Below are 12,245 nucleotides of genomic sequence, written 5' to 3'. Positions count from 1 at the left end.
TGTGGCATGTGGAGGTTCCCAGGCTAGGGGTCAAATCAGAGCTACAGCTGCCAGTCTACGCAGAGCAACGCAGGATCCTTAACCAACTGAGCGAGACCAGGCATTGAACCTCTGACCTCATGAACGCTAGTCAGATTCATTTCCACTGAGCCACGATGGGAACTCCATTAACACTATTTTTTAAAAACCAAATAAATGATAAAAATTCAGGGTAGCGGTTACCACTGAGAAGGTAACAGTAGAGGAGGACATATGTGGTTACGTGACTTTAGAAACTGCAATATTCTAATTCATATGTTGAAATAGTGACTTCACAGGTGTTTATTTTCTTAAAACTTCATAATTCATATGTATGTTCTTTTTCATGTATGAAATATCATGTAATAAAAAAAGAAAAAGAATTAGTCTAGTAATCTGTGGCATTTCTAAAAAGCATAACTGAACACAAAGGTTGAAGAAAAATACGAATGGAAAGGGAAAGATGCAGAGATGTGAATGAGAGCACAAGGAAAGGATTAACTCAAAGGGGAAAAGAAAGGGGAATGTTAATACAAGGATTCCTAGTAATTATTTCTTCCAGGTTAAATGGAAACTTCTGAGATTCACAAGACAAGTAATATTGACATATGCATGTTCTACAAGTTATTTGCTAGTTTTGTACATCTCTTTCATGATTTTTTCATTTCTCATAATTCAAAGATTAGCATAATCTCAAATCTGATTTAGAATAGTCCCAAGAGGACACTCACTTAATGGGAAGATAGTTTATCTTCAATAATTGAAAAAAGTAGGAGTCACAGAGTTACCATTGTGGCTCTAAGGGTTAAGGACACAATGTTGTTTCTGTGGGGATGTGGTTTCTATCCCTGGCCTCACTCAGTGCGTAAGGATCCAGCATTGCTGCAAGCTATGGCATAGGTCACAGATGTGGCTTGGATCCAGTATGGCTGTGGCTGTGGCCTCATCTAAGGCTCTGATTCAACCCCTGGCCCGGGAACTTCCAAGTGCTGCTGGTGCAGCTGTTTAAAAAAAAAAAAAAAAAAAAAAAAGAGGAGTTCCCGTCGTGGCGCAGTGGTTAACGAATCCGACTAGGAACCATGAGGTTGCGGGTTCGGTCCCTGCCCTTGCTCAGTGGGTTAACGATCCGGCGTTGCCGTGAGCTGTGGGAGGTTGCAGACGCGGCTCGGATCCCGCGTTGCTGTGGCTCTGGTGTAGGCCAGTGGCTACAGCTCCGATTCAACCCCTAGCCTGGGAACCTCCATATGCCACGGGAGCGGCCCAAGAAATAGCAACAACAGCAAAAGACAAAAAGACAAAAAAAAAAAAAAAAAAGAAAAAAAAAAGAAAGAAAAAAGAAAAGAAAAAGGTAGGAGTCAATATAATTCACAGATGGTCTTAAAAGTATTTTATAATAGTTTAATTTATAATACTTTATTTATCTTACTAATTATGACTTATCTAAGAATAATTTTAAAGGTAATTTACATTCTCTAAATATGAACATACACCAATTAAATGTTTAAAAAGAAATTAGTGTGGTGTCAAAGACTAAGGATCCAGGGTTGTCATTGTTGTGTCTTCGGTCACTGCTGTGGTGTGGCTTTGAGCTCTGGCCTGGGAACTTCAATTTGCCATCAGTGTGGCCAAAAAAAAAAAAAAAAAAAAAGAAAGAAATGAAACACAAAGAGAATTAGAAACTATTCATTCAATAAATATTCATCCAGATCTGAGAGCCTAACACTGAACCAGGAATGTGTCGTCACTAAAGAAGGCAACATACGGAGTTCCCGTCGTGGCGCAGTGGTTAACGAATCCGACTAGGAACCATGAGGTTGCGGGTTCGGTCCCTGCCCTTGCTCAGTGGGTTAAGGGTCCGGCGTTGCCGTGAGCTGTGGTGTAGGTCGAAGACGCGGCTCGGATCCCACGTTGCTGTGGCTCTGGTGTAGGCCGGTGGCTACAGCTCCGATTCAACCCCTAGCCTGGGAACCTCCATATGCCTCGGGAGCGGCCCAAGAAATAGCAACAACAACAACAACAAAAGACAAAAAAAGACAAAAAAAAAAAGAAGGCAACATACCTTTAATCTTAAATAATTTAAAACTTGCTTGACTTAGGAGTGATATATAAGACAAAGCTACCTAAAATTTAGCAGATACTCATAAGGTAAATCCTACCTGAGAATGGCACATCTCTAAGAACAGTAGGAGCCCAACCCCTCCAGAGGGAAATCCAACCATCTTCAGATACTTTCCGGCTGACAAATTGATGCAGTTCCTTGTAAGAAAATGTCTTAGACTGCATCTTGGTTCTAATCAATTCCAGTGGACTTATTACAGTTACTGCACCAACTAGTACAAATAACAAATGTAAGAAAACAAAAACAAGCCATGTATTATGAAAACACACATGCAAAAATTAATGTTTTCAGGCATTTTATATTTTAAATTCATATTCTGAAATGTCTGCAAACCTGAAAATCAACTATCTAATGATGCCAACATACTGGCATAGATTTTTTTCCTTCATAAATGTATTTCACATACCATACTCTTTCTGGTTTCAGCTCTTTCAACAACAGTTTCAGAACTATTATACATCAACCAGGACTACTACAAACCTCACTTTTACTGCACAGTGAAAAATGTCTTTCTGTACAGAGACAAATTTCCTTCTGATTAAACTCGGCATCTCAAAGTCTATAAGGAAAATGATTAAGACTTTGACATTGGAAGTTCTCACCATGGCTCAGCAGTAACAAACCCAACAAGTATCCTTGAGGACATGGGTTCCATCCCTGGCCTCGCTTAGTGGGTTAAGGATCTGGCACTGCTGTGAGCTGTGGTGTAGGTCACAGACACAACTCGGATCCCATGTTGCCATAGCTATGGTGTAGGCCGGCAGCTGCAGCTCCAATTTGACCCCTAGCCTGAGAATTTCCATATGCTGCATGTGCGGTCCTAAAAAAAATAAAGACTTTGACATTAATTTGACATCTATCTTATATTATCCTAAAATCTAGAATCTCAAGTGTGGAATCTCTGTCCAAGATTTGATAGGGACAGGCTGATCCCATCTTATGATGGCAATCACCATATGACATGACTTCTAGAGTACACATATTAACGAATTAGTACAAACTACAATGCAAAATATATCTTTAACAATACTCTGTATTTTAAACAAATTCTCTACAAATGTCAAAATTTTAAAAGAAGCTTTAAGCAGAAATCAGAATAAAAATATAATAGATTTATTACTTACGTCTGGCCACAATTCCAGCAACAACTGGTATGCTGCTTTCATTTTCTCCTAATTTAGATCTCAGAAGAGCAGTTAATTGATCATAGCAGGTAAAATAAATAACTGTGGCAGGAACTGCCATCACTCTGTTAGAAACACACAAATAAAAAGATTTGTATAACGTTATCAAAAGGCTTACACATATTCTTAAATTATTATTAAATACAAAAATTCCTCTTTTTTATATGAGCCAAAAACCACAACAAATCAGCCATTAAATCAATTTTTCTTTTACTTTAAACAATTCTTAGTGGAGTTCCCACTATAGTGCAATGGGAATGGCAGCACCTCTGGAGTGCTGGGAGACAGGTTCAATCCCCAGCCCAGCACAGTGGGTTAAGGATCCGGCACTGCCGCGGCTGCAGCATAGGTCACAATGACAGCTCAGATCTGATCCCTGACCTGGGAACTTCACATGCTGCAGGGCGGCCAAAAAAGGAAAAAAAAAATTGGTGTGTTAATTAGCAGGCAACAAAAAGATCTAAAATAGTTATCTGCTCTCCAGATACCTATTTGAGAAGTATAGTTGAAAAGGTAAGTCACAAAGCACCAGTGAGGTCATAAATAGTAAAAGACAAATGAGGACAAGTTTCTATCTCCTTGACTTATTTTGTTTCTGGTCTTCCTTCCCAACTACACTTACCATGACATGAAAATCTCTAAAGTAAAAAGTACAAGCACAACTGTAAAATACTTTTGACCTATGGACCATATACGATGACCTGCATATAACAGAAAATACATTACAATTAACTCTGTCAGAATTATACACACTAGAGTTTTGAGGACATTCCAATGATTTATTCTTTCAAATGAAAATATCAAGAGGTAGTTATTAAATACAAAGATGTAAGTACTGTTAGGTCATAAATTTTTTTTTTTTTTTTTTTTTTGTCTTTTGGCTATTTCTTTGGGCCGCTCCCGCGGCATATGGAGGTTCCCAGGCTAGGGGTCCAATCGGAGATGTAGCCACCGGCCTACGCCAGAGCCACAGCAACATGGGATCTGAGCCGCGTCTGCAACCTACACCACAGCTCACGGCAACGCCGGACCCTTAACCCACTGAGCAAGGGCAGGGACCGAACCCGCAACCTCATGGTTCCTAGTCGGATTCGTTAACCACTGCGCCACGACGGGAACTCCAGGTCATAAATATTAATGCAACAAGAAACCAGTCTCTGTTTACTGTCTAACCAATTAGACCACATGTGAGACTGTCAAATGTTCTACAGTAAAGTGAGAATGAGAATTTGGGAACAGGATGGATTACTACTCTTGGATCTACCACTAACTTTATAACTTTAGGCACTGCTTAGAATATATGCCTCAAATTTTACTAAGCTGTTCCATAAAAAGATAAATTAGAAAGAAACAAGGCAGGGAAAGGAAAAGTACTAGTTGGGAATTTTATATTCAGCCTTAGTAGCATGTCACATTAACTCATTTAATAGCTAGTCAGTACAGAATTTAAATTATCTAGAAAAGGAAAGCATACACAGCACAATACCTCTCATTATTTTATTAAAATAAAAATCAAATAAACACTTTTTTTTTCTTTTTTTTTTTTTTTTGCTTTTTAGGGCCGCACCCACAGCATATCAAAGTTCCCAGGCTAGGGGTCCAACTGGAGCTACAGCTGCCAGCCTATACCACAGCCACAGCAACATCAGATCAAAGCCATGTCTGCAACCTACACCACAGCTCATGGCAATGCAAGATCCTTAACCCACTGAGCGAGGCCAGGGGTTGAACCTGCAATCTCATGGTTCTGAATCAGATTCATTTCCACTGCGCCATGACAGGAACTATAACACTAAATTCTTAATTTCTGAACATTGAAAAAAAAAATTATGCTTGGGCACCAAAGGCGTAACACAGCAGGCGTAGTTGCTCAGATATCTTCAGGAGGGCCTATTTGCAGGCTCAAGCTCTGGTCACCTCCAAGGAATTCAGCCCTTGTAATATTCCCTATGATAAAGTTTTTCTTTTTTTTCTTTTTTTTTTTGTCTTTTTGCTATTTCTTGGGCCGCTCCCGAGGCATATGGAGGTTCCCAGGCTAGGGGTTGAATCGGAGCTGTAGCCACCGGCCTACGCCAGAGCCACAGCAACGAGGGATCCGAGCTGTGTCTGCGACCTACACCACAGCTCATGGCAACGCTGGACCCTTAACCCACTGAGCAAGGGCAGGGACCGAACCCGCAACCTCATGGTTCCTAGTTGGATTCATTAACCACTGCGCCACGATGGGAACTCCTCCCTATGATAAAGTTTTTCTTTGGAGCACTAAACCAACTTGTCTAGGTTGATTTGTGCAAATGATGTGATTTGTGATAAATGCCTGCTTTCCTTTTGGAGGGTGGAGTTTTGGTAATCATAGCTGATCAGGAACACAGCATATACCTACATCATCAATGCCCAATTCAAGCCGTTGACTCTGAGACTCAAGGCTGTGTAAGGTAGACACCGACTGTGCCACTGCAGCTCAGTGCTGGGAGAATAAGCACGTGCTCTGCAATGTCATAAGGAAGGACTCTGGACACCTTCACCTGGTTAACTCCTGTTGTGCCTTTTTCCCTTACTGACTCTGCCTTGTGTCCTTCTGCTACAATAAACCATAGACATGAATATAACCTTCTTTATGTCCTGTAAATCCTTCCAGGGATCATCAAATGTGTGGGTAATTGTGAGAGTCACAAAACAATGCTCTAGAAAAAGTTCTAGTATTAAAAATATATGATTGGGGAGTTCTCATCATGGCTCAGTGGTAACAAACCCAACTAGTATCCATGAGGACTCACGTTCCATCCTGGCCTTGATCAGTGGGTAAAGAATCCAGCATTGCCGTGAGCTGTGGTGTAGGCTGTAGATACAGCTCAGATCCCTTGTTGCTGCGGCTGGCAGCTGTAGCTCCAATTTGACTCTTAGCCTGGGAACTTCCATAAGCCAAAGGTGTAGCCCTAAAAAGCAGGACTGGGAGTTCCTGCTGTCGTTCAATAGGTTAAGAATTTAACTGCAACAGCTCAGGTCACTGCAGATAAGCAGGTTTGATCCTTGGCCTGGCACAGTGGGTTAAGGACCTGGTGTTACGCAGCTGTAACACCACAGCTGCAGGTCACAGCTGCAGCTCTGATTTGATCCTAGCCCAGTAACTTCCATATGCCATGTGACTGGCCAAAAAAACAGTATGACATTTAGAATAGATAACCAACCAGGTCCTAGTATATGGCATAGGGGAACTATGTCCAATTTCTTGGAATAGACATGATGAAAAAGAATATCAAAAAAAGAATGTGGAGTTCCCGTCATGGCGCAGTGGTTAACGAATCCGACTAGGAACCATGAGGTTGCGGGTTCGGTCCCTGCCCTTGCTCAGTGGGTTAAGGGTCCAGCGTTGCCGTGAGCTGTGGTGTAGGTTGCAGACGCGGCTCGGATCCCGCGTTGCTGTGGCTCTGGCGTAGGCCGGTGGCTACAGCTCCGATTCAACCCCTAGCCTGGGAACCTCCATATGCCGCGGGAGCGGCCCAAGAAATAGCAACAACAACAACAAAAAAGACAAAAGACAAAAAAAAAAAAAAAAGAATGTAAAGAATATTATGACAGAGTCACTTTGCTCTACAACAGAAATTGGTACACTGTAAATCAACTAATAAAAAATTTTTTTTTCTAAAGAAAAATGTGATTTTGTTCAACCAGACAGATTATCAGGCAAAACAAAATGACCATCACCTAGTAAGAAAAATACTGAATTTCAACTTACAAGGTAGGAGGAAGGCCGCTCCACAGGGATTTAATGCCTTCATTTCGAATGATTTTCAAAAAGGCATCCTAAAATTATAACAGAAAAAAATGATCAAAATATATACTTGAACCTGATATACAAAAAAGTTAACAGTGATACTGATTGGAAATTTGATTTTTTCAAGAATTTAATTCTAAAATATAAACTCAGATTTATGTATGTCCATTCTTTAAAAATAAAGAAATTTTTCTCAACTTTCAAACACAGGTAAAGCTTTTCTGGATACTTCTTGCTTACAGAATAAAATCTATATTACTTAGCTTTTGATTGTTCTGCATGGGGTTTAAAAGCAATGTTTTTTAGAGATTATTATAAAAAAAGTAGTGGAAGAATGGCAGAAAATTGTCAGATTAACTCTCCTGACCAATTATGAAATCTTAGAAAACATTATTTAAACCCAATGTTTGAAATCTCTGGAAAAGAACCAAAAGCAAACAGAAACTAGAGGGAAGTTTACTGTTAAAAGACACAAAGTTCACTAAGTGAGGTTTGCATGTTTACGACATTCTGTCTGTGGGAGTCAAGGAACAGTGCATTTACTTGCTTGAGATAACAAATACAGAGTTCAGGCTGGCAGACTAACCAGAATGTTAGAAGGGAAATCCTTGAAAAAAAGGCAACAGAGGACACAGGCCTCCAAATTTGAGAAAACATCAGCCACAAAATGTGGTTCACCACTAAATTACACAGTCCCAGGAGAAGACAAGAGAGTTCTGGAAACACAAACAAGCAAACAAACAACAACAACAAAAAAAAACCCAGCACCTAAAGCCTCAGTGGGAATTTCAGCTGCAGCCTACCACAGGGACGCCTGAGTATGAATCCGGCCAAAGTTAACTGCCTTCTAGAACAACACTGACTCTTCAGAAGAATATAAAAGAATCTAGAGTCGTTACAATGCATTCTTCATAACGTTCACCATCCAAAGCTCGACAGATATAAAAACAAGAAAATGTGCCAATACCGAGGAAAAAAAACCACAAACACTGATACGATTAAGATGATGCAATCACCAAACACGAACTCTAAAGAAGCTATTCTAAACATGTTCAAGAACTTAAAAGATGATGTATGCATAATGAATGGACAAATCTCAAATTCCAGCAAGGAAATAGTTACTATAAAAAAATAGCCAAATGATAATTCTAAACCTGAAATGAAAAATTCACTAATTTTTCGGCACACAGAAGAATGGAGACAGCAAGGAGTCACTGGAGTTGAAGATGGAACTTATCAGTTAAAACAGACTGTTTAAATCATATTCAGAGTTTTATAATACTCAAAATTTCTTGGTTTCAATCAAAAATCATTCATCATTTTAAGAAGTAGGAAGATGTCAACTGAATGAAAAGAGTCAATAAACAGACACCAACACTGAGATAAGACAGAAATTGGAATTATCTGACAAAGATTTTAAAGTCAACATAAAAAAAAATCACTGAATGAATGACCATTTATAAACATGTCCAAAACAAATGAAAAATTAGAACATTTCAGCAAAGGAATATATACACAAAAACCCTATAAGTGAAAATGAAATTCTAAAAATTTTTCAAGTAATGCATAAAAAGCCAGGAAAACAAAACAGAAACTGAAAACAGAACAAAAAGATACCAAAAGAAAGACATGGTAGGCTTAAGCTCTAATATATGCCTAATATCATTAAAAATAAATAGTCTAAACACATCAATTAAGAGATAAAAACTCACAGAGTGATTTAAAAAGCATGACTCAATCATAGCTGTATAAGAAATTTCAATTATTATGATACAGGCTGGTTGTAAAAGAATTAGAGAAAAATCAATGAAACTAAGAGCTGGTTCTTTGAAAAGATAAACCATATTGATAAACCTTTAGTTAGGTTCATCAAGAAAAAAAGAGAAAGGGCCCAAATCAATAAAATTAGAAATGAGAAAAGAGAAATGACAACTGACACCACAGAAATATAAAGGATCATAAGAAATTACTATGAACAACTACTCTCCAGCAAAAGGGATGACCAAGAAAAAATGCACAAATTCATAAGTATATAATCTTTCAAGACTGACCCAGGAGAAATAGAAAATATGACCAATTACTAGTAATGAAATAAATCAATAATAAGGAAACTCCCAACAAACAAAAGTCCAGGACCAGATAGCTTCACAGGTGAATTCTAGCATTTAGTGAAGAGTTAACACTAATCCCTTTCAAACTATTCCAAAAATCTGCAGAGGAAGGAATGCTTCTGAATTCATTCTACAAGGCCAGCATCACCCTGATACCCAAACCAGACAAAGCCAAATAAAGCAGACAAACTATAACAAAAAAAGAAAATGACAGGTCAATATCACTGATGAACACAGATGCAAAAATCCACAACAAAATATTAGCAAACCAAATTCAACAAGATAATAAGCAATGATCAAAAGGGATCATTCAACATGATTAAGTGAGATTAAACCCAGGGATGTAAGAATTTTTCTTTTTTTTGTTGTTTTTTTTCTGTCTTTTTGTCTTTTCTAGGGCCACTCCCCAGGCATATGTAGGTTCCCAGGCTAGGGGTCGAATCACAGCTGTAGCCACCGGCATACGCCAGAGCCACAGCAACGCAGGATCCAAGCCGTGTCTGCAACCTACACCACAGCTCATGGCAACGCCAGATCCTTAACCCACTGAGCAAAGCCAGGGATGGAACCCGTAACCTTATGGTTCCTGGTTGGATTCATTAACCACCGAGCCATGACGGGAACTCCAGGATTTTTCAATATCTACAAATCAATGATACACACTAACAAACTGAAGAATAAAAATCATATGTTCACACTGTAAATCAACTATAATAAAAAAAAAAAGTTTGGAGTTCCTGTCGTGATGCAGTGGAAACGAATCTGACCAGGAACCATGAGGTTGTGGGTTCAATCCCTGGCCTCGCTCAGTGGGTTAAGTATCTGATGTTGCCGTGAGCTGTGGTATAGGTCACAGACGGCTCAGATCTGGCGCAGCTGGGGCTGTGGTACAGGCCGGCAACTGTAGTTCCAAATTGACCCCTAGCCTGGGAACCTTCATATGCCGTGGGTGCGGCAAAAAAGACAAAAGACAAAAAAAAAAAAAATTTTTTTTAATCATATGCTCATCTCAATAGATATAGAAAAAGCCATGACAAAATTCAACATCCACTCATGATAAAAACCCTTAGCAAAGTGGGTATATGGGGAGAGACAGAATCTACTTCAACATAATAAAAACCATATATGGCAAGACCGCAGCTAACATCATATTCAACAGTGAAAAGCAGAAAGCATTTCTACTAAGATAAGGAAAAACACAAGGATGCCCACTCTCACCACTTTTATTCAACACAGTATTGGAAGTCCTAGCCAGAAAAATCAGACGAGAAAAAAAAATAAAAGGTATCAAAATTGGAAAGGAAGACGTGAAACTGCCACTGTTTGCAGATGACTTGATATTATACATAGGAAATTCTAAAGACACCACAAAAAAACTGCTTGAGCTCATCGATGAATATAGTACAAAGTCGTAGGATACAAAATTAATATACAGAAATCTATTGCGTTTCTACACACTATAACAAACTCAAAGAGAAATTAAGGAAACAATCCCATTCATTATTACATCAAAAAGAATAAAATGGGGAGTTCCCATTGTGCATCAGCAGTAACAAATTTGACAAGTATCCATGAGGATACAGGTTTGATCCCTGTCCTCACTCAGTAGGTTAAGGATCTGGCTTTGCCATGAGCTGTGGTGTAGGTTGCAGATGCGGCTCACATCCCCTACGGCTGTGGCTGTGGCGAAGGCCGGCAGCTGCAGCTCTAATTCAACCCCTAGCCTGGGAATTCCATATGCCGAAAATGCGGCCCTGAAAAGCAAAAAAAAAAAAAAAAAAAATCAAACTGAACCACCCTCTCATATCATACACGAAATAAATGCAAAATGGATTAAAGACCTAAATATGACCTGAAACCACAAAAATGTCTAGAAGGAAACATAGGCTGTAAGCTCTTTGACATCAGTCTTTATAATATCCTTTTGGATGTCTCCTCAGGCAAAGGAATAAAAGCAAAAATAAACAAATGGAACTACATCAAACTAAAATGTTCTCACAGCAAAAGAACCTATTGAAAACACAAAAAGGCCACCTACTAAATAAGATATTTCCAAACAATATATCCAATAAGGGGTTACTATCCAAAATAAAGAACTCATACAACTCAAGATTTAAAAAAAAAAAAAACCTGATTAAAAAATGGGCAGCAGATCTGAATAAACATTTTCCAAAGAAGATATACAGATGGCCAAAAGACACATGAAAAGATGCTCAACATTACTGATCATCAGAGACATGCAAACCAAAACCACGAGATACCACCTCCCACCTGTCAGAAAGGCTATTATCCAAAAGACAGCAAATAACAAGGGTTGACAAAGATGTGGAGAAAAGGGAACCCTTGTGCACTACTAATGGGAATGTAAACTGGTATGGCCAAAACAGAAAACAGCAGGAAGGTGCATCAAAAAATAAAATAGGGAGTTCCCGTTGTGGCGCAGTGGTTAACGAATCCGACTAGGAACCATGAGGTTGCAGGTTCGGTCCCTGCCCTTGCTCAGTGGGTTAACGATCCGGCGTGGTGTAGGTTGGAGACGCAGCTCGGATCCCGCGTTGCTGTGGCTCTGGCGTAGGCCGGTGGCTACAGCTCCAATTAGACTCCTAGCCTGGGAACCTCCATATGCCACGGAAGCGGCCCAAAGAAATAGCAAAAAAAAAAAAAAAAAAGACAAAAAAATAAAATAGAAGTACCATATGACCTAGCAATTTCACTCCTGAGTATTTCTTCAAAGAAAATGAAAACACTAATTTAAAAAGGAATATGGACTTGATCAAAATTTAAAACTTTTACTCCATGAAAGACCCTGTTTAAAAGGATGAAAAGACAGGTTAGATAGTGGGAAAAAATATTTATTGACCACACATTCAACAAAGGACTAATACCTAAGTTATTTAAGGAGCGCTCAAAATTTAACAGTGAAAATACAAACAGTTCAATTAGAAAATGGGTAAAAGACATGAAAAGCCATTTCACTGAAAAGGATATACTGATGGCTAATAAACATATGAATAGATATTCAACATCATTAGACACTA

The 12,245-nt window shown here is 39.0% G+C and overlaps 1 protein-coding gene across 10 annotated transcripts in view; it reads right to left on the bottom strand.

Annotated features, from left to right (window-relative positions):
• The window catches only part of SLC25A40 (solute carrier family 25 member 40), a 45,206-nt gene that overhangs the window by 10,554 nt on the left and 22,407 nt on the right, over window positions 1-12,245 (bottom strand). For all 10 annotated transcript variants that reach the window (XR_002347064.1, XR_002347063.1, XR_002347062.1 and 7 more), the window contains 3 exons: window positions 7,058-7,125; window positions 3,262-3,386; window positions 2,175-2,348 (listed from right to left, as the gene is read on the bottom strand). Coding sequence is in view for 4 of the 10 variants with exons in the window: in XM_021102524.1 (XP_020958183.1) it covers window positions 2,175-2,348; window positions 3,262-3,386; window positions 7,058-7,125 (367 nt within the window). In the remaining 6 variants the exon portion in view is untranslated. The remainder of the gene's footprint in view (window positions 1-2,174; window positions 2,349-3,261; window positions 3,387-7,057; window positions 7,126-12,245) is intronic.

The sequence above is a fragment of the Sus scrofa genome, chromosome 9 (assembly GCF_000003025.6).
Source record: "Sus scrofa isolate TJ Tabasco breed Duroc chromosome 9, Sscrofa11.1, whole genome shotgun sequence".
In the NCBI taxonomy this organism is placed as follows: domain Eukaryota; kingdom Metazoa; phylum Chordata; class Mammalia; order Artiodactyla; family Suidae; genus Sus; species Sus scrofa.
The sequence above is the reverse complement of the archived record's forward strand: the minus strand, read 5'-3'. Positions and strand labels throughout refer to the sequence as shown.